The sequence below is a fragment of the Tursiops truncatus genome, chromosome 9 (genome assembly GCF_011762595.2).
Source record: "Tursiops truncatus isolate mTurTru1 chromosome 9, mTurTru1.mat.Y, whole genome shotgun sequence".
NCBI lineage: Eukaryota > Metazoa > Chordata > Mammalia > Artiodactyla > Delphinidae > Tursiops > Tursiops truncatus.
In genome coordinates, this window is record NC_047042.1 from 87,877,619 (window position 1) to 87,901,683 (window position 24,065).

At 36.6% G+C, this 24,065-nt stretch overlaps 1 protein-coding gene across 8 annotated transcripts in view; it reads right to left on the reverse strand.

The window, feature by feature from the left end:
• The window catches only part of CNOT4 (CCR4-NOT transcription complex subunit 4), a 141,680-nt gene that overhangs the window by 56,825 nt on the left and 60,790 nt on the right, over positions 1 to 24,065 (reverse strand). For 7 of the 8 annotated variants that reach the window (XM_019951724.3, XM_019951503.3, XM_019951646.3 and 4 more), the window contains 5 exons: positions 23,478 to 23,743; positions 8,993 to 9,190; positions 1,840 to 1,926; positions 981 to 1,082; positions 113 to 238 (listed from right to left, as the gene is read on the reverse strand). In XM_019951724.3, coding sequence (XP_019807283.1) covers positions 113 to 238; positions 981 to 1,082; positions 1,840 to 1,926; positions 8,993 to 9,190; positions 23,478 to 23,651 — 687 coding nt within the window. In that variant the 5' untranslated portion in view covers positions 23,652 to 23,743. The remainder of the gene's footprint in view (positions 1 to 112; positions 239 to 980; positions 1,083 to 1,839; positions 1,927 to 8,992; positions 9,191 to 23,477; positions 23,744 to 24,065) is intronic. The other variant, XM_019951556.3, reaches the window with a different exon arrangement.

Sequence of the window (24,065 nt, forward strand, 5' to 3'; positions counted from 1 at the left end):
TAATACCAGTTTAAAGAAAAAGAAAATTCTTAGTTTTTGCTTTTGTAATTTTAACTTATAAAGAAAAATACTTCCTTTTCTGCAAAGTTGATAATTCACATTACTTTACTACCTGCATTTCCTCTTTTGTGAAGCTGGCCGCCTCGTCCCCCAATTCATGTAGGTACATGCAGTCAGGCTTTGGACACTGCATATTCTTTAAGAAGTAACTGCAGTATTTTGTTGTACCTAGAGATGCCTGCAGCAAGAGGAGGAAAGCGGAGGGGGGGAGGGAAAAAGACCCAAAATGTGAACTGACACCACAATGAAAATTTCCATATTTAGTGTTTTCATTTCACCTAAAATGAGGCACAGGCACAACAAAACAAAGTATGGCTGTGAATACTAGAGAACTAAACTATTATTAGCAGGATTTATTAAAGATGATCATTTAAAAGAACTAAAAAAAAAATCTCGGCCTATGGTTTCCAGAGCTTGAGCACCCAGAGTATTTCCCTAGAGGTCAGAAGAGTAGAAAGACAAAATCTGTTCCATGTTTTAAGTGGTTAGGCACATAAGACAAATTCCTTTTTCTAATTATGCCATCCTTCTTCCACTTACTTAAAAGCATTGCTTGGTGGGACCCTTCATGCAAACCTGAACTGATCAATGCCCAAATATTTAAGGACAACAAATCAGAACAATTATCTATTTCTGACAAGGAGAGTAATAAATCCATTTTCACAAAATATGTGTAAATATAAGGAGATTTTTAAAGATTATCCCTTAATAATGAATGTGTTTACTCCTAGCTGGTAAAACAGGACCCTACATAGGTCAGCTATAAACAAATTAGCTGTCATAGGTTGGAATGGATGCCTAAGAAGCAATCTTCAAATTAGACTCCCTTCATGTAATATGTAAAAGCTACGCTCTTCTCTAGTTAATACATGTTATCCCTTCCCCCTTGAAAAAAAAAAAAATCAAGAGGACCGTATTACCTTAAGTGTTCTGCCATCTACCACCACATTGTTGACACACTGTATGGCTCTGAGAGCATCTTCCGACCGGATATAGGTTACGTAAGCACTGGCGCTTGGACCCTAAAGTGAAAACCCACTGTTATTAGTATCAAATTCAACAAAAACTTAACAACAACAAAATTATCTTGCAACCTGCCTAAGGAATTCTAAAGGCCTTTACTACTACTTTCATTAATAATAATGACAATGATTAGAAGTAGTAGTAGCTTTGATTAAACCATATACTAGTTCATCTTAAGATAATCATACTTAACGAATTTTATCTGATTTTAAGTAGACTAAAATAAATATGAATAAAATATCATCTTTGGCTTGGCATATATTTTTAAAAAAGTCATCTGACAGGCTCGTCAAGGTTACAAAAAAACATACTTTGAAAGTTAGATAAAAAAAAAATAAGATTTGAAGACAGTGTCAAACTATGTTCTCCCCAAAATAAATGCAATCTGTAAGAGTATTCTATCGGCTAATACCAGCATAACAAAGACGCTGTATTAAGTTCACAATATCTGAAAACATTATTAATTAGAAATCATTATATAATTTAACTGCCTGATAATAGACTCAATTCCCCCTCCCCTTCAAACCATCACTAGATCTTTGTTTTACTATTTCCGTCTTATTACTATCACAGTTAAGTCCTGAAAAGGTCAAATAAGCACCAAAAATTCCCCCACCCAACCAACAGAGGTCACTACACTGCTTAAATCTTTGACCCTTAAGCTTTCTAATCACAGAAAGCAAGTTTTCCTTCTGAGCAGCCCAGGTCAAGCCCAGACCATAGGGAGGAAAGGCAAAAATCCCTATAATTAGTTACCTGTGAGCCTGCATATGATGTGCTATTATTGATGACAACTTTATGTATTTTACCAAACTTCCCAAAATATTCTGGTCGTTTTAAAACCTATAAAAGAAGAAGAAATAAGGTATAAACTGTCTCCATTTCATCAACTTTATCCTTATAATGGGGACATATACCATCCCTCTTCAGTGAAAATAAAATAATTTTTAAAGTTTTCTAGTAAATGTGACTACTTCCTAATTACAATTTGTGTGGTTAACCTACAGGAAAACATCAACAATGTCTAAAAGCTATTCTTTATTGACGCACTGAATAGAAACTGAGACTAAGTTCAGTATTATCTATTACATTCTAATATCTACACCAATAATCTAAGGGATTTTAGCTTCACAGTAGTCTTAAACACAAAACAGATCAAATATCTTAACCACATTTTCATTAATAGATGATCATTATAAGAAAGTAATTCTCAGAACAATGACCAAGATTATGTATTAAACAGAAACAGAAACTCAAGAACAGACACCAGTAGAGACAGTCTTTACTCATAAATCTATTGTATATAATATTTTATATATTATATTAAAGCATTATTTATAAGTTACGCATTCCAAATATGGTAACAGAATGTTCTTCAAACTTCTATGCTTTATTACTCTGTGTGTGTCAATAAATTTTCCTTATGTCAATTTCACCATTTCTCAACTGTCTCCTGTTTTTTTTTCTCTCTTTTTCCTAATAAATAACAAATGTGAGGTTATGGATGAAAAAAAAACTGGGGAAACAAATTTATACAATATTTTCTCTACTACTTGGTTACTTCTTTGTGGTCATTTTCCCTCATACTTGTGTCATCTCCTTTACTATGTGATCACTATATGCATTCACTTAGCTTCTCTAAAACTTACTTAACCTTGGCTAACCTGATACAAAAACCTCTCCCATGATTTGCAACTACCTCAAAATTAAATTTGTTCTTTTCCTAGAATTCATCTATAGACCTACTGTTCTTACAATCTCTCCAGATAGCAAGCTCTCTCTCAATGAAAGCTTTTTTTTTTTTAACATCTTTATTGGGGTATAATTGCTTTACAATGGTGTGTTAGTTTCTGCTTTATAACAAAGTGAATCAGTTATACATATACATATGTTCCCATATCTCTTCCCTCTTGCGTCTCCCCCCTTCCCACCCTTCCTATCCCACCCCTCCAGGCAGTCACAAAGCACCGAGCTGATCTCCCTGTGCTATGAGGCTGCTTCCCACTCAATGAAAGCTTTATGCACATATCTGTTCAAGTGTGTGCAAAGTATCCTTACCAAATACTCTTATACTCTTGATAATATTCTCACATACTTGCAACTTAGCTAATATGTTCTGCATCTGACAGAACCAAAGCTTTGTGAAACAGTCTGTGATTGGGGGTGTCATTAATTCTTAACAGTTTTCAACTTGATTTATTTAAATTTTTTTACCTTATTTTATTTTAGGTTTTTATAAGTATAGGGTTTAGGCCTTATGTTTTCTACAGCCAATTTTAATGGATTAGAAGGTGAAGTGACTACATTGGCTTTCAATCTTTCTTCTACCCAAATCCCCCGAGGGATATGGCGGTAGGTGTGGTAAAGGCAATGACTCTTGGGTTGTTCACAAAAAAGTCTTAGAACAGAGGGTTAGGGAAGAGTATACCTTGAAAAGCTTTCTGGCCAGTGGAGTATAGAACTGTATTCAATATTCCAGCTTGATGCATACCAACTCAGCAAAAGGCCTCAGCCAAAATACCTGCTTCAAAGGATTCAGGCTGGTTACAAGTTGTGCTGCATCAGCAGCTCATATCATATCCAAGTTTACGGCAGTAGTTCTCAGTAAAGGCAGCATCAAGGGAAGCTGGAACATTTTGGAACTCTGTGGGAGCTTTTATTAGGGGAGGTTGTCAAAGTAACTGGGAGACACTATTCGTGTTCAGTGGATGGGAGCCAGGGAAAGCTTACAGCACTCAGGCTAGCCCTGTACCACAAAGAATTGTCCTGCACCACTTTTGAATGTTCTACAAGACATTCATCTAGCTGAGAGGCCTGTTTACAATTAAGTGAACCTAGAAACAAATTATAAACATAAAGTAGTTCCCCACAGTTTTGACATATGTTGAATTTAAAAGCAAACAGTGTGTAATTAAGGGACTACCACAAGTGCTTTGTTTGAAATTTTACTAAGAATTGTTTCAGAAAAATCACATCATTGGCACTTCATGGTACCTGAGGTGCCAATACATACACCTGTAACAATCTGCCTTTGTAGTTGTCATATTCACAGTGATTCTACAAACAGATGCAAGCACCTATTTTATAACATACTGGAAAAAAAAGTACTTTACAAACTTATATATGCATACAAGTCATTTGAGAATCTAGTTAAAATACATATTTCAGACCCTGAGAGTCCGCATAATTAAGCTCCCAGGTGATACTAATGCTACCAGCCCAGCGGCCACACCTTGAGTAGCAAGGTTCTAGAGCAGAGCTACCCAAGTATTTACATGCAGAAATAGTCTTTTTATAATTTTTAATTTCGCCTTCATTTTTTTCAAAGTATGTATCTACACAGACAGATATTATCAAGAAGTCATTGCATGAAACTTAAAGGGTGTTATAAAATATAAGTTTAAAAAAAAGTGGGTACTGGGTCTGAAAGGTTAAAAGCTGGCTTATGGATAACACCTTCATAACAACATAAGATTTGTACATAATTACACTGAGGAGCCAGAATAATATTTTCAAAGCACAAATCTAGCCATGTCATTCTGTTCTTAAGAATAGTTAATAGCTTCCCATTGCCTTTAAGATACAGTGCAAACTCGTTAGCATGTTTTAAAAGCCCTTCATTATCCCTTACCACTTACCTTGTCAGCCTCCTCTCTCACCCTTTCACTCTAATTTTCCAGCCAAACAAATCATTGCAGACTGAGCTCTTTCTCATCCAGAAGCATTTGTATAATTCCTGTATCTGAAGCACTTTACCCCAGAGATAGCAGGAGAGTACACATCTTCCCCCCAAGGTCAGGTACCATCTCTTGTGCCTCCACAGCACACAGCACTCCTCATAGTGTACTGTTGCTTTTATAAATAAACAGGGGCTACCTTTTTATTGGTTTATGTTCAATGTCTTACACAATGCCTGGCACGCTGTAGGTACTTAATAAATGCTTATTGAAAAATTAAACTGTCTTAGTATTGAACAAAAAGAGTAACATGGGGGACTTCCCTTGTGGTCCAGTGATTAAGAATCCGCCTTCCAATGCAGGGGATGAGGGTTCGATCCCTGGTCAGGGAACTAAGATCCCACATGCTGCAGGGCAACTAAGCCCACACGCTGCAACTAAGACCCAACACAGCCAAATAAATAAATAAATACAGATCTAAATCTTAAAAAAAAAAGAAGAATAACATGGATATAAAACACTAGTGGGCCTTAATGTATTAGAAAATGGCCTATGGCTGATAAGAAATGGTTTGCCCAGGCAAGGGAAATTTAAATAATTTAGACGCTCTATATTAAGTTGCATATTACAGATTCTGTCTGAACATAAGTCAACGAGCAAAACAATACTCTAGTAAATAAAAAAGGTAAAGAGTATGGGTAGCAGGCAGAACACCCTGCATATCACCACATTACCCATATATTTAATGTCCTATATTTACTTCACAGTGAGCCAACTTTAGTACTCATTACCATATAAAAGGCCACATGATAGAATTATAAATTCCCAATGGCATACCTAATGTGTAAAATGTCTTCCTATATATTCTTTGGGAACACAGTCAAGTGTTCATGAACACCACAGAGAAAATAAAAAATGTGGTAAGCAGATGGAAGGATGGATGGATAAATGGACGGATGGAGGAACAACAGACCATTCACTGGTGTAAAATACATTGGAATAGGAGCTTTAAGACCAGGGAGGGGAGGATGGGGCTGGGTTTCTAGCCCTGGCTCTGCTATGAAATAGCTGAGTGATCCTAGGCAAGTCACTCAACTTCCTTGTGCCTCGGTTTCCCGTTTGTAAAATGAAATGTTTGCGTCTTTAAAGTCTTTCAGTTCCTCCAACAAGCTGCTCTTTCACACAGTCACGAACCTGAAACATCCTTGTCCTTATTCGCTGCCCAGCTAATTCCTAATCATTTTTAATCATCCTTTCCTCAGGGAGGCTTTTTGTGGATCTCTGTACTAGCTAAATTCCCCACTGTTACATGTTCTCAAAAAGCCCTGTACTTCCGTTTATAAATGCTCAGCATGCCTACAAGGACTTAATTCTGTCTTCTCCACTGTCTGTAAGCTTGTACGGGTAGAGACTGTCTGCTAAACCACTTCATCTCCAACATCAAAGTACCTAACAGATTGTAAGTATTCAAGAGTTAATTTACAGAATGAATGAATTAGGTTCTGACAATATAAATTTTTAGGATTTAGGAGATGATTACCTCTAATCATTACCTCTAATTACCATATCTTCTAAGATAGTTTTTTTTTTCTATTGAGCGATAAATGAATACATTTGACTATCAATCTTGGCATGAAGTTTTCAGATGTACAAAAATTATTTTCAAAACAAGCTTTAAATTTTCCTAAATGTTCCTGTTTTGCTAATCAGAATTCAGTCAAATATCAAACTGTCATCATCCAAAAATAAGTAAATCACAGGGATCTTCTTTGTCTCAAAAGTTACCCTAACAATTTGAAACTTCGAGTTTTCTAATGAAGCTGACTTTAACTTTTCCAATCTGAAAGGGTTAGACAGTTACATTAAGAAAAATTTTAAAGATAATATTTAGAAGTAGTAGGATTTAATAACTAAAACACTAATCTCTGGTCTTCCTAGGCTTTCAAGAGAAATAAGAGAGAGAAACTAATGTTTAAGAAAATTCACAGGCTTCCCTGGTGGCACAGTGGTTGAGAGTCCGCCTGCCGATGCAGGGGACAAGGGTTCGTGCCCCGGTCAGGGAAGACCCCACACGCCGCAGAGCGGCTGGGCCCGTGAGCCATGGCAGCTGAGCCTGCACGTCCGGAGCCTGTGCTCCACAACAGGAGAGGCCACAACAGTGGGAGGCCCGCGTACCGCAAAAAAAAAAAAAAAAAGAAAATTCACTGTCCTCTCACCAAGCACAATGATTTCAAAAGTATAAAACCAGGACAGTGATTTTTAAGTATATTTAGACTCATGATAAAATGTTCTCTCTCACTAGCCAACCCCTAGATTAATTTCTTTCTGTGTAATAGTTCTTCAGATTAATCTTACTAACATCATGTTATTTGAAATGAAAATAAGAAATCTCTGTACATAAGTAAAAGCAAACCACAGATTCTAGAGAAGAGGTAGGAAACCTATAATCCAAACATCAGACTGAGACTATGGCTTAATTTTATCCAGCCTTTGGGTGGTGCTCTGTATGCCTCCAGTACCACAGGTGACTGGATTTTGTATTAAGAAAAGCAAGTACATCCATATCCAAGACTTATAAAATCAAAATAAAAGTTCCATTAATTTACTGGAGTAGCAGGAAATTCCCTGGTCGCCTAGTGGTTAGGATTCCACGCTTTCACTGCCATTGCCCAGGTTCAGTCCCTGGTCAAGGAGCTGAGATCCCACAAGCTGCATGGTGCAGCAAAAAAAAAAAAAAAAAAAAAAAAAATTAGTAGGAATAAATAGAGGTAGGTAAATAAAAAACTTGCAGAGGTAAGAAATGATCTCTGGTTGGAAAAAAAAATAGTGTTGAAAGAGGGAGACAGAAGCGTTGGGACAAAGTTGTGGCAGTGTTCAAGAGTGAAGTGGGATTCTGCCTGTCTGGGGAGTTAAGTATTAGATTTAGGAAAAAGGGAGAAGTGGCTGCTGAGGTTAAGTCATAGGCCTAAAATGAGCTCTCTCCTTATCATCTCTTATTAAAGAAGTCTTCTCCAGTATGAACCCTCTGACTTTGGAAAGAACGTCTCCGGAAGATCATGTAGCCCACTAATGCCAGCATCTCTGGACCTAGGTCCTAGTAATTCTTGAGCTGCCTCCACATTTATTACCAATGATAAAGCCTTCTTAGTAAGGTCACCCTGATTTTTCTCCTCTACTGATCATGAAGCCCTTCACAGCCTCAATACACAGTAAACTTATCAGCAATAAATATTTTTTATTGTCTCTAAACTGATTTGTACAAAATCAATGTATAGACACCTTAAATTTCCTCCTTCTGGGGCCTTTAGCCCACTTAGCCAAGTTCAAAGATTCCCACCTCCCTAATCATATTCACTACAATCCTCCCTCTGATTGCGACCATCATGAGCATTACTTCAAACCCTTCTCAAGGAGTACTTTTGACAGATTCCCCAAATTCGGCTCTCTCCAACATTCTGGTTGCCAGTCAGTTTCTATCTGCCTTCCCAACAATCTAGTCAGCACCTCCTGGTATATCAGAAACTAAAAGTTAGCAGATGTGCATCCATGGGCATCAAGGAAAGTTATGAGTTCAACATTATTCTAATAAGGCTGGTGGAGGAAGGAGGGAAAAGAGTTAAGTAATAAACAAAAGGGTTAAGACGTCCCCTGCCTCCAAACGAATGACAAAGAACCTGGTCCACAGTTTCCGTTCATCAAATTCTCCCTCTTTCCCCAAAACTGGCTTAAAATGAATGAGTAAAGAATGATGATACAGTATAGCAACAGTTCTATCACTGTTCTATAACCGAGGTTCACTACTTGGGCACGATTTAAAAAAAAAAACACGGATCTTTGGTGGGTTTATGAAACTGCATCTCCACTGTTGGTCCTTAATACAGCTACAGAAAAGAGGAAACACACACAGAGTAGTCATGTCACATTAGCCTTAAGAGCAAAATAGAACCATTATCCAACTTTCACAGGTTATTAGCACTAAAGGGGACTTTAGAGATCTAGTTCAACTGCTTAGTTTTACAACTGAAGAAAATGAGCCAGGGAAGATTAATACATTTGCCTAAGATCACAACTGGTCATTGGTTTCTTAGTGATTATTAAAAAAATATTTCCCATTTTCTCCTAAGTTTTAATATTTTCAGGTAAATCCTGCAGTTGGGCAGAGTCAGCTATTATTTCCAAATATACAAAAAGAAAAAATGCCAAGTTGAGAAAGAAAAGAGAAGAAGACTTACCTCTGGGTCTGCTAGGCGCTGAGACAGACCTACAACAAAGACGAGGTTTTTTTGTACAACACGTACACTAGCCAAATGTTTGCGATTTTCTGATATTTTCTGTTTTCTCTCATTTTGTTTCTGTTTTTTCTCATTCTTTATCCTTTGCAGTTCTTCCTGGGAGAGTGGTTTATAAACTGCTGGGTCTTCTGGATATGGCTGTAGGCATAAAGCAAATATAGAAGTTAGCATTAAATAAACAGAAAACTGTATGAATAACAATTATCGAATTCTGGATGATGTGTATGCACATCACATCTCCCTTTGTTACAACTCCCTTTTTATGAATCTTTTCAGTTTTTATTTAATAAAAGTTAAATGTTATATAGAATTGTTTTAAAATACTATTTAAACCACTTATTGTGCTGAAATTTGAAACATCACCAAAGGTTCTAAAATTTAAAACAACAATATTGGTATTCCCTACAATGCCTAGCACACAGTTTACAGGAAAATTAAGCTTCTAAGGTACTGTGTAAGAGGCAAAGAGTATAAGTTCTCTCATCTAAATATGGGTTTATGTATTACAATCAACAAATATTTAATGAAAACTTACTATGTGCTTGGAGATTAATGAAGTACTTATTCCTTAATACATTCCCAGTCTAAGGACACAGATGAGCAAATAAACAGCAATACATAGATCCTCTGGCCCAGGAGTTTGAACTTAGCTTCAACACTTATTATCCACGTGGTCGTAGACAAGTCAATTAAACTCTATGCCTCCATATCCTCATAAGTAAAATGAAAATAATCTTAAACGCTGGTGTAAAAATAACACTCATAAAGCAATTATTATGTGTAACTGGCACACAGTAATCCCTCAATAAATACTAGTAATTACACTCTTACAATGGTTTCCTCTCTCATCATTATAATTTTGTTTTCATTCCTATTGCTAATGCCAAGACTACTGATGGCCTGAATAAGAGCTGTGGGCTCACACTGCCTGGCTTTGAATCTTGGATCATTCTTTACCAAGAGACCTTGGCAAAGTTATGTAATCTGTCTGCCTCAGTCTTCTATTCTGTAAAATGGGAATCAGAGTACTTTATTCAGAGGGTTTCTGTGAGAATTAACAAAGACAACACACTTATAAAGTAATTAAAATTGTGTTCTTTACAGAAGCATTCAGTAAGTCAGTTATTATAACAGCGAGCCCTCCATATCTGCTGGTTCCACATCCTCAGATTCAACCAACATGGACTGAAAATATTTTGAGGTAAAAAATTCCAGGAAGTTCCAAAAAAACAAAACTTGAATTTGCCATGCACCCAGCAACTGTTTACATAGCATTTACATTGTATTTACAACTACTTATATAGCATTTACATTGTATTAGATATTATATGTAACCTAGAGATGATTTAAAGTATATGGGAGGATGTGCGTAAGTTATACCCCAATACTACACTGTTTTATATAAGGGACCTGAGCATCCACGGACTTTGGTAGCTGCGGGAGTGGGGTGTGGTGTTTCTGGAAACGATCCTGTGCAGATACCAAGGGACAACTTAACTACTACAAAAAACAGTCAATAATAAATGGAAGATGGAACACACTAAATAATAATATCTAAAAGCTGAATGTGAAGAGATCCCAGAAATGGGAAACTGTGTCTATCAGAATATCAGAAGTGGGGATTAACAGAAATCCTGCCATCAAGAAAAAAAGTGGGGGACTTCCCTAGTAGCGCAGTGGTTAAGAATCCATGTGCCAATGCAGGAGACAGGGGTTCGAGCCCTGGTCCGGGAAGATCCCAGATGCTGCGGAGCAACTAAGCCCATGCACCACAACTACTGAGTCTGTGCTCTAGAGCCTGCAAGCCATAACTACTGAGCCCACGTGCCACAACTACTGAAGCCCGTGCTCCGCAGCAAGAGAAGCCACCGCAATGAGAAGTCTGCGCACCGCAACAAAGAGTCGCCCCTGCTCGCCGCAACTAGAGGAAGACCGCGTGCAGCAATGAAGACCCAATGCAGCCACAAATAAAATATAAATAAATAGGGCTTCCCTGGTGGCGCAGTGGTTGAGAGTCTGCCTGCCGATGCAGGGAACACGGATTCGTGCCCCAGTCCGGGAAGATCCCACATGCTGCAGAGCGGCTGGGCCCGTGAGCCATGGCCGCTGAGCCTGTGCGTCCGGAGCCTGTGCTCCACAACAGGAGAGGCCACAACAGTGAGAGGCCCGCGTACCGCAAAAAAAAAAAAAAAAAAAAAGATATATATATATATATGTGTATATATATACACATATATATATATAAATAAATTTATTTTTTAAAAAAATGAAGAAAGAAGTGGGAATCAGGAAGAGAGGAGGGAGTATCCACAAGCATGAAAACTTGCATGCCTTTAACATAAAGTAACTTTCATCTTTTCATACATAAAGTTTTAAAAATTAATTAAAAAAACAAACATCCTCCAATTTGTGAGCACACTTTGATTAATGCTGAAGGCAATTAAGGAAGTGAGATTTCCTTTTATGTTCCTCAACGTCTATTAGTAATAACATAAAGTCTCCAAAAATCCTGTTCTTAAATATTCAGGCATAACTCTTGGTGGTCCTGCAGGATGTAAGCATCCATACCATTCAATTCCCACATTTAAAGATTTGAGGGGCTTCCCTGGTGGCGCAGTGGTTGAGAGTCCGCCTGCCGATGCAGGGGACACGGGTTCGTGCCCCGGTCCGGGAAGATCCCACATGCCGTGGAGCGGCTGGGCCCATGAGCCATGGCAGCTGAGCCTGAGCATCCGGAGCCTGTGCTCCGCAATGGGAGAGGCCACAGCAGTGAGAGGCCCGCGTACCGCAAAAAAAAAAAAAAAAAAAAAAATTTGAATCTATTTGGCATACTCCAACTTACTAGTGAGTGGGAGGCACAGAAAACAGAGGACTCAGTAATTTCCCTGACTTTTGCATGACCTGAGGGCTTTCTCCAGGATCAAATATAAAGTTTATGTCACACATTTTAGGGGTTCAATAAATATTTGCCACCTTAATACCAAGCTACTCTCTAGAAGTGGAAATTTAGCACTACTAATTTTCTTTTTAAAAAAAAAACTTATGTCGGGCTTCCACTGTGGTGCAGTGGTTAGGAATCCACCTGCCAATGCAGGAGACACAGGTTCGAGCCCTGGTCCAGGAAGATCCCACATGCCGCGGAGTAACTAAGCCCATGCGCCACAACTGCTGAGCCTGCACTCTAGAGCCGGTGAGCCACAACTACTGAGCCCATGTGCCACAACTACTGAAGCCTACATGCCTACAGCCCATGCTCCACAACAAGAGAAGCCACCACAATGAGAAGCCCGTGCACCACAACGAAGAGTAGCCCCCCCACCCCCCGCTCACCACAACTAGAGGAAGCCCGCGCACAGCAACAAAGACCCAACGGAACCAAAAATAAATAAATAAATAAAAAGAATTGGCTACCATCTTTAAAAAAACAAACAAACTTATTTCAAAGTGTTCTTACATTTTAATTTGAGGAACCAAATGGTTAAGGATCTATTACAATAAATTCAATTCTTCAATCAATGATGTAATCTTCCCAATTTAAATCTCTTCTCTCTCCACTCACCCTTCTGTACCTATATCTCCTTTCAAATCTTAATCTATCTGTCTGGATGATTTTAATCCCACGAAGCTATTCAAAGCTATATGGGCACAAGTATAAAAATGAACTACATACAAACCAATTAAAATATCTTTCCACAAGATCATTTAAAATTTTCATTTGCACATGGAAAAGCTATTTTCTACCACAGGATTTCTGGGTAGCTCCTTTCGGAGTGTTTATCATTAAGTTCATTTGAAAGCTGTTGCCCTTCATTAACATCTATAGTGGTGATAGTCTACTCCCTGAGTGGATCAAGCATATAGATTGTTCCTAGTTCCATTTCAAAGTCTAATCCACGCACTGAATCTTACCAGTCCATGATAAGAGAAGTATAAAAATTGAGAAAAAGCATTTGGAAACTTTTATAGCAACTTAACATTGCCACAACATTCAAGTACCTCATCAGTGGGCTCTGAAGAATAAGATAGTTATCTGTGTGGTTGTTATCGAACTTAGGTGGTAAATCACATGACACAAGCTGGGTACTAGGCATGCTTAATAGGACCCTGTATCAGTCACCAACAGACTGTGGTTTGGGGTGGGGGTGGGTTACAAAAAATCTGGTTCTGCATCAGAGATAGTCTGAAAAACACTGATGTAACTTTTAACTCTTCTGAAAACATGAAGGATTTGACAAGCACTCCGGTTTTTTTCTTTGCTAACAATCTCTGACACTGTAAAATCCTGATAAAAGATGATGCAAAGTAATACAAATGCCAAAAAAATTAAAATACATACACACACACACAAAAATGGAGAATGACAATTACCAAAAATTGGGTCGCAGTATCAATTCTCATCAAGTATATTACTGATGCACCACCATGTTGAGTATATAACACTGGTTACCCCAATCTTCTTCTATATTATTCCAAGTTTTTTCTATGGAAATATACTTCCACAAGGCTTCAAAGTCAACTTAAAGTCAATTTTATTGGAATATAACTGCTACATAGTGATACATTACACATACCAATACAGAAAGATACCAACACAGGAGAACAAATTAGTTTACCATGAATTCCATGATCGTTCCTCCTCCACACACACACCACCATAAAAACCCACTCTACAAATCCAATAATAGAAAATTAATAAGCTCATACAGTAGATGAGGAACGGAGGTAGATTAAAGATGGGATATGAAAACACGTAATTTGAATAGCTGCAGAAAGAGACCGTGACCCACAAAGCTAGTAATAGTACTAAAAATGAATATAAAGAAAAATATATCTGGTCTACTTTTTGACTGAAACAGATAGGTTAAACCTAATTTTCTAGGAATATAGGATCAAATAAAAATTACAAGTAAAAAATTTTTCTTTAAAGGTACTACTGCATGTTACAAACTAGTGTTAAATAGGACACCTGTGGAGACGCATTTTTAATGTGTAAAATACTTCTAATGGTGTTAATTTGCCAACAAATTGCCAAACTACTAATTAAGATGGTTTATAGTCTCTAATGTAATCATTTAATTCCTTTCATATGTTTAGTTATGTTTCCACTTTTATTCCTAATTTACATGTGTATTTACATGTGTCTTCTGTTTTATTTTCTGATCAGACTTACCAGACTTCGTTGTTTCAAAGAACCAGCTCTAACCGTTACTGAAATATTGCTTTTTTCCTATTTCACTAAATTCTACTTAATCCCTACTTTCCACTGTCGCAATGTTTATTCTTTTTCTGGTTTCTTAACCTGGAAATAAGTTCATCTATTTTTGTTCTTCATTTCCTAATTAATGCATTTACAGTTTTATCTCTTCCTCTTGCTAAAGACAACGAAAAATACTGTATAAAACTTTTTCCTAACCAACATCTTAAAAACAATAATGATCTGCAGTGGGGAAGTCCCAAGACAATTTTTGGATAAAAGTCAAAACCCAGAGAGATAAGTGGAAAGTCTGAGTAACAACAAATGGGAGAGAGGAACAAATGGGGGAAGAGGGACAGCATTAAAAGTCCAAGGCCAAATCAAGGTGAAGAATTTTGGGGGAGATCACTCCCACGTTAAGCTGAGGCCCAGCCCACTCTCAAAGAACTCATTTTGGCTCAGGGTAAGTAAAAACTACACAGAGGTCAGTACACGATAAGAAAAAAGGAAAAGGGTGTGAAGAAAACCATCCTAGAGAAGTTGAAACCAACCCCAGGGAAGATGTGCATCCAGGAGAACAAAAGACCTTTACGTTTAAGGCATCCCTAATGGCAATGTTTACAGGATCCAGCAGAAGTCAAATCAAAGCCTCTCTATCGGAGGGCAAATTCATCTTGGGCCTTGGAGAACCTTACAAATAATTCAATGACAACCATGAAGCAGATACAGACAACAAATCACATAAAGAAATAAAACAACATGAACAACAACCAACAGAAACATCCCTCACAAGACTTCAGCTTCTGGAATTACTGGACAAATTTTGAAACAATAATTCTAATCTGTTTAAACAAATATAATACAAACTTGAAAATATCTGCATGGTATAAAAAGCTTTTTAAAAAAATCAAGTATCAAAAAAGAACAAACGTTACTTCTAGAAATGGAAAACACAATGGCAAAATTTAAAAACTCAGTAGACTAGACCTAAAAGAAAAAATTCTGATTGATCAGAAGAGATCATCCATTAATGCATGAAAGGAAGAAATAGAAAGAAACAGAAAAGAGATTAAAAGACATGGCAGATAGTGAAAAGATCTGGAAAATATTTAATCAGAGTCTCAGAAAGAGAGGAGAGAGAATAAATGCAACAGCTGAAGAGATAACAGCTTAATTTTTTCCAGAACTAATGAAACTCACCAAATCCACAGATTCAAGAAGCGCTACAAACCCCAAGAAGAATAAATAGAAATACACAAGTGAGTTCTACTTTCTGGAACTGATTAATATATCCATTGTGGCCTAACAGTCAATTTTTGTACCCACTATACCTGTATTTTAAAGTTTTGTACAAATTTATTTGTACAGAGTTGTGTGCATGCACAAACACACACATGCTTGCTAATTGTGTTAATCAAATTTTCCATTTCCTTTTTATTGTGTACTTCATATATTTCTAAAATACAGAAATTAGAAGTCTCTCCATTACACACGTAGGTGCAGTTTCTCCTGGTATTTACATCAGCTCAATACACTTCTTAGCTCTGTTAAGTAAATAAAAGTTTTGTGACTTTAGGGGACCTTTCATCAGTAAGAAAAATATTCTCTTTATCTTTTTAAAATGTGTTTGATCTTGAATTTGATTATGACTAACCAATATCAGTACTATTATACTTTCTTTCCTATGATTTCCATTTGCCCACTCTATCGTTTCTCCCCTAGTTTCACTGATATTTTTCTTATATGTGTTCCTAGTCAAACAGTTCTACAAGGTTTATTAGGAAAAAGAGCAGTCCCCCATATCCTTCCTCCCCCTCAACAGTTGCCTCTCCCTAAAAATAATCTGCTTATTCTTTCAGATGATTCTTTTGTCATTTACTATCACATCATTAAATAACATGCTTGTATTGCTACTTCCTGATTTTTCAGTATTAAATATTATTACATTATGCAAATTGAAGATTTAGATTTCTTTCAGCCAGCATAACCATACATTCCAAGCCCACCTTCCAACCTTTGGTTAGGTCAAGGGTCACAATTACATTATTATGAAGTTCAAATATTATTTACACACTTCAACCTCCAGCCATGGCACATTAGGTGATAAAAGACTAGGGCTACCAGCATAAACAACTAGAAAACTAGACAAAATATATGAAATTACTGTTTTCAGACACTGAATGACAGACAGTGAACAGCAGGTCTATGACCTCTGAGAGAAAAGAAAGAAGACAGATGAAAACCACAAGTGTCCCAGTTTTCTGCTCTTCTGGCACTTACTGGACATTGGCACTGGGTCCAACTGTCTCAATGAGCAGAGGGGGACAGTGTTCAAAATTTGAAGACGTTGAGGCAACTGAAATTTATGGGGCAAAATACCACACAGGGGGAACTAGTACAAAAAGAATTCCAGAAATCTACATACAGGAATCCTGTGGTAGCCAGTTTTCATAACAGCCCTCCTGAAAACACCCTGATAGAGTGAGTATAAACAATGAATTTAGGGAGGAAATAAAAAAGAACACCAGTCACATGTACTCTTTCAGAATATAGAGGAGGAAACATTTCCTGAAACCAGTATTTCTTTGGTACCAAATCTAAAAACAACATAAAAGAAAGCCACAGATAAATACCTCTCATGACACAGACGCAAAACTCCTCCTGAAAATATTAGCAAATTGAAAGTAAAAAGGATAATACATCATGATCAAATGAGATTCACCCTTGGGAGGGAAAGTTGATTAAAAAAAATCAGCCTAAATCACTGCTTCTACAGAACGAAGGAGATAACACACGATCATCTCAATAGAAGCAGAAAAGGCATTGGATAAAATGCAACACCCACTCATGATAAAAACTCTCTGTAGGCAAAGAATAAAAGCAAACTTCCTCAACCTGATAAGGACCACCTACAAAAAAACAGTGACATACTTAATAGTGAAATACTCAACGTCTTCTCACTAAGATTGGGAACAAACAAGGATATGTGTTCATTCCACTTTTATCCAAGGTTATAGTGTAGGGCTTACCCACTGCAATAAGGCAAGAAAAACAATTTAAAGAAATAAAGGTTGGAAAGAAATAAAACTGTCTTTATCCACAAAAGATGTGATCATCTATTTAGAAAGTCCTAATGAATCTATTTAACAAAAATCAATTATTCTACATAATGACAATGAACAACTGGAAAATGGAATTTTAAAAACAGTATCATGTGCCAAAGCTCAAAATCACAGGGACCTCCCTGGTGGTCCAGTGGTTGGGACACCACCCTTCCACTACAGGGGGCACAGGTTTGATCCCTGGTGAGGGAGCTGGGATCCCACATGCCACATGGTGTGGCCCAAAAAAAAAAATTCCCCCCCCCCAAAAAAAGTTATAGGCAAATATAACAAAGCATGCTGTACTCTGTACATAAAAACTACAGAACATTGTTTCTGAAATGTTTAAAACCTAGAAAAATGGAAAGATAAAACTTATTCATGACCTATATGAGTCAACATTTTCAAGATGTCATTTTTCCTCAAATTGACCTGCTTATTCAATGCAATCTCAACCAAAATTCCAGTAGTCTTTTTGTACAAAATAACAAGCTAATTAAAAAACTTATGTGGAAAGGCTAAGGTTCAGATACACAGAATAAATTCTAAAAAGAATAACAAATTTGAAAGTTTTTATTATAACAGATTTGAAGATTTAGAGTAGTCAAGACAGTATGGTATTGACAAAAAGATAGACATAATCATCGTGGATGAGATACAGACTCTAGAAATAGACTGACACATTTATCAGCAACTGATTTTCATGAGAGTCCAAAACCATTCAAAAGTAAAGGGGTAGTCTTTTCTACAAAAGATGCAGTAACAACAGGATATCTGTATGGAAAAAAATAAATCTCAACCCCTACTTCATATCTGAGCCATTGCAGCATAATATGATTACTTTTTCTGTACAAGTTTTTGTTTCCTGTAGAGTTAATAACTGTGTTTTGTCTGATTAGATCTCTATGTGTTTATTACTAATTCAACCATAAAATTTCCTCCACTTGTTGAAATGGCTTCACAAGACATTTCTCTTTAAAAACACCAAGTATTCTTTCATTTTGATCTTTTTGTAGAGATTCCCCTTGGAGCTTTCTGATTTGCCACATTCTGGATTAACTGCCCTCTACAGGTCACATCTTTCATCCTTCCCCATCATCCAAGAAGTCCCACTGCTTCTTGTCTATGTTTAATTACCTATTTCCTCTATCCCATGTATTTTTTTTTATCTTCTTCATTCCTTTATATTGATGGGGCATATCCTCTAGTAAATTTCTGAGAAAGAATGCACAGAAGGTAAAATATTTTTGAGAACTTTCAGGTCTGAAAATGTCTTTTCATAACACTGGTTTATAACCTGTAAGTTTCATGTGTACAACGTTATATTTCTACTTCTATGTACCCTACAGCGTGCTCACCACCAAAAATTTAGTTTCTATCTGTCACCAAACAGTTGATGCCCTTTATCTATTTCACCCTCCCCCTCTGCCTCTTCCCCTCTGGTAACCACTACTCTGTTCTCTGTATCTATGTGTTTGTTTTTATTTGGTTTGTTCATTTATTTTGTTTTGTTTGTATATTCCACATATGAGTGAAATCATACAGTATTTGTCTTTCTCCATCTGACTTATTTCACTTAGCATGGACCCTTCAAGGTCCATCCATGCTGTCACAAATGGCAAGATTCCGCCTTTTGATGGCTGAGTAGTATTCCAGTGTGTGGAATACACATCTTCTTTATCCATTCATCCAAAACACTTAGGTTGTTTTCATATCTTGTTACTGTAAATAATACCACAAGGAACATAACAGTGCATATATCTTTCTGAATTAATGTTTTCGTGTTCTTTGGGGCCTTTTTAATCTGAAAATATGTCCTTTGGTTCTGGGAATATTCTTCAGTCATATATTATTGAAGACAATTTTCCTCTGTATCATTGTGATCTCTTTCTAGAATACTAACTTATTTGTTATGTGACCTCCTGGACTGATCCTCAAATAAAAGTTATCTCTTCTCTCATACATTCTCCTTTGCCTTTTTGCACTACTTGTTAAGAGATCATCTCAACTTCATCTTCCAACTCTTTGCCTGAGTTATTTCTGCTATCATATTTTAATTTTCAATAACTGTTTCTTATTCACTGAATTTTTTATACCATACTGTTCTTGTTTCATGGATTCAATATCTTCTATTATTTCTGAGGTGAAAATAATACCCTTGTTGAAGTTTTCATTTCCTTGGCCAGTCTCTAATTTCCATGTGAGCCAATGTTGTATGGTGCTATATCAGTAAACCACCCATGTTCCCACATCTGCTGTTTCCACCAGATATTTTTCTCAGACATGCTGCACGAAAAGGACATGCAAAGGCAGTCTAAGGAATGACCTGCACCTGTTTAGGGAAGCACTAAGGTCCTTTTGACTCTACTAGGCTCAGCAACTAGGACCAAAGAGAAACATTCAACTTCATATGTTTTTAAAACCTGCCTCTCTCTCTGCTTTTCAAAGCTATTAAAACAAAAGAGGCCCTTTCTGCAGACAGGTTTCATCTTGTGAGCCAAAATCAGGAGCTGGCTTCAACTAGCACCACCTGCATCTCCAAGTTTATTTAAATCATCTCAATTTGACATCTCACAGAACGCCTTCTACAGGCTTCTCCCTGCAGGGTTGGGCTGTATCTAAATTGTAGCTTCACGGTCCTCTCCAGAAACACTTGTGGTTTCCTTCCATGTTAACACAACCACTGAGGCTGGGCTCCAGAGATGTAAAGATGTGCTGGTCCCTGACTGAGATGGGCAGCTTCATAATTATGTGTGTTCAGCACTCTCTAGCAAAGCTAAGCCAGATTCCAAGACTTTGTGTGTCCTGCACTGTCTGCCTTCCGTGACTCATGCCATGAGACAGGTATGAGCAAAGTCTGGTAGTTAAGAAACTAAGGAGAGGTTCTAAGAGTTGTGGATATTAAGTGGATATTAAGTCAACAAGAAATTAAAAAACAAAGACAAAAACAAAAAAACCTCCTGGTCTGACTATTAACAATAAGTGCCTCAGCTAAAGATTCTAAGTTGGAGACCCAAAAGGAGGTTGTCTCATATTTCTTTAATCTGGATTTTTTTTTTCTTTTCTTTCTATAAATGTTGGAGAGCCTTGGTGTTCATCCTTAGACAATCTCTCATTTTTTCCACTGACCCTCTCTGTGATTTCATCCAGTGTCATTAATTTATAAAAATATTCTATATATTGATTAACTCCCAAATTTACATCTCCATGCCCAAACCAAACTTGAATATTCACCTGTCTAGTCAATATCTCCATTTAAGTCTCTAACAGGAATCTCAAACTTAACATGTTTAAAACCGAGTTCCTGATCTTCTCAAAAACCCTATTCCTAGAAGATGCAGTCTTCCCCATCTCAGTTAATGGCCATTCTCTACTTCTAGTTGCTCAGTTCAAAATCTTGCAGTCATCTTCAACTCTTCTAGTTGTATTGTATAGTGGATATTAAACCTGATTAATCTTTGTATGTCTGTAAAATGTTTTATTATGCTTTCAAATCTGAATGAAATTGAGAATTCATTAACTTATTTTCACTCAAAAATTTGGAAAAACAAATTTTTCGTTTGTGTTCTCTTTTCTATGGTTGTAAAACAAAAACACTGACATCAGTTTTATTCTTGTTCCTTTGTGATCTATGTATTTTTCTCTCATGGACTTTCAGAACTTTGTCTTTATTCTAGATATTCTAAAATCTCACAATTATGTAAACAGATGTTGATATTTTTCAGTCATCTTGCTTCATACTTACAGAACTCTTCTAATCTGAGGACAACTGCTTTTCACAGTGAGTAATTTTCTTCTATTAGTTCTTTCATTATTTCTTCTGATCCATTCTTAGCCCACTGCTTCTAAAACTTCTCTTAGCAGAGATTAGAACCAGTAGATCTCTCTTTTACATTGCCTAACTTTTCTTTCATGCTTTCTATTTTTTAAATTTCTGCACTATATCCTGCAAAAAAATACTCAGCACAGTCTTCCAACTCGCTAATTTGCTCTTGAACTGTGTTCATTCTTTTCTTCAACGTATCTATAGGATTGTTTATTTTGAAGATCTGTTTTTTTTTTTTAAAAAATGTTCCTTCTACATGAATATGTCATTCTCTCTTACCTCTTTGAGAGGTACCAATGACACTTGAAAAAGTTTCTTTCTGTTTGCTTACTTATGTTAGATTCTTCTATATACTGATTTTTGTGCTTCTCTTCCATAATGTTGGCTTTCCTGAAATACCTATTGATTCCTGGTTGTTGCACATGTAAGAATTCTGTCAACCAGTCTATAAAATACTATTTCTGTTTGCTGCAGGATGTTTCTTTGTGACCACAGAGAGGAAAAACAGCTCAAAGGGGTAGGCTAATAGTTCATCTTCTGAGCATAGGAGGTCCTAGTTCCTCCAGGGTATTTCTATCCCCTTCAAGGCTCCGACCTAAATTTATAATCAGTGCTCCACCCAGAGGGCATCTGTACCTGCTACCTGGCATAAAAGTTGGACTGTTGTTCCAATGCCTCTGTACTCAACCAACGACACTGACAGTTTTCCGAGGATCTTGAAGCACCACTATTATTACCCTTTTTCAAGTCTTCTCCTGAATATGTTTTGAGTTAACACTTTTTCTTTAAATTGATCCCAATGGCCTTCTGCCCTCCAGATTCCTCACACTAGTCCTCCCAGAAAGGAACCCTTTTACTAACAACCAGCTTTGCTGAAGTTACTCTGTTTAGTTTTTAATCTTAAAGTTTTTTCTATTTTTTGCTCCACTTTCTAAGGATTTGAGGTGATTCTAGGTAATCCCTTAAAACTGAAATGAATTTCTTTGCCATTTCCTCAAATAGTCTTAGGTTATCCTGAAAGTCACCACTTTCAACATAATAGTTCAGTACAATTGTCCTCTAATGGAATGATGGGGAACTGATTTTTTAAATACAACTGAATGTTTTAAAATTCATTAACACAAATTTAAAAAGCTAATGTTATCGTTTTCATTTACCTTTCCATTCACATTCTTAAAGTATATGAACTATACAAAAAGATATTATATACATTATAAACACCTACTGTTGTATAACTTATATATATATATATATATATATATATATATAAACTACATTAATTAACATTTAAGTAGAGCTCACCTTTTTTCATTCATATCATCTACATTAACTGCCCATTAGATTAAAAAAAAAACTGGACAATGCATTGCCTTCTGAGATATTATTTTTTTTAATAACCTAGGTATCTAAAACACATTTCCAATTCTCAAAATTTGGTAATAATGAACCAAGAGCTCTTTGAATGGGTAAACAAAAGAAAGTTTAAATCATACAAACAGACATTAAAGATAAGGCAAAAAATAGCTATTTGCATTAATCCCTAAGGTGGTAATAAACCTTCAAAACAGAGATGCAGCAATCCTACTCACCCTAATAGGTCACTTACTACACTGTAACTGCTGCATCTGCTTATAAAAACAACAAAACCCAGAATACTATTTTAAAAATCATAGACACTTTAGATTTAGAAAGGATTCAAAGGACTTGCATTTGACCCCCAAACCTACTACCCATTAGCTGATGCCTTCGATAAGTTACTTAAAAGGCCTAGTTTCCTTAAGCATACAATAGGGATAGCACTATCAGCCTAGGATTGTCCTAAGGACCAACAAATGAAGTTAAGTATTACCTTCTAAACCAGGATTTCTCTTTTCATTTTAACTCATGATCTTTTTTAGTAAACATCAAAACTTCTCTACTATTTTGTACTAGAAAACTAAAGCAAATTTCCCCCCAGATGTAATACTGATTGTGCTTTTCCAATTTCACACCATCCTATCTAAATCTACTGCCTCTCTCTACTCCTAATCCTATTAAACAGCCAGCACCACCAACCTTGTCAATCTCCTCAGATAAGAAAACTAAGGCCAACCAGAGAGGTTATGTGGCTTCACCAAGGTCATATACTTAGTTAACAATAAAGGCGAGACTCTGACTCCCAGGGCAGTGTTCTTTCCACTTCATTAAATCTTAAAAATACAATGCTACACATTATCTCATCTGAGGTTTGTAGATTCTTTTAAATCTACTTACTCATAGGCATGGGGAAAAAAACTAAACACAAAGTTATTTTGGAGTATTTACCTTTCTGCATGCAGGACAAAGCCCATTTTCATCAGTGCGAATTCGATGCCAACAAAATCGGCAAATCTGGTAGCCACAGGTGCAAGGGAAAAAGTTGATATCATCTATCTCCAAGGGCTCCATGCAAAGAGGACATTCCACAGGGTCTTCCTTCACATCAGGACTGCGAGACATCTTCACGTTTATTAAACAGCAGCAAAAGTTTATAATAATTTAAGGGAGAAGGAGGTTCAGCGCTAGGAACTAAACTGTAGAACTTCGAAGACCTGCATAAGAAAAAACAAAATATACTGCTTACTACTGAAAAAATATGGCATATTCAATGATCAAGAATCAAATTGCATAAAAAATTTGAAAAATATTAGATCAATTTTTGCTATCTCAGAAGATGGAATTCTGTATATTCTTCATGTCAAGATAAAAGGCGTGAGGTTGTTAAATTTTTTGATTCAACAGAAACACAAAAGAACTTCCTTTTTTTAGCTAAAACATTTAATACTAATCAGTACTAATCATAGCATATTTTAGGGGAATAAATACTATGCAGAAACATCTTCACCTTAAAACATACTCTACACTGTCTTATCT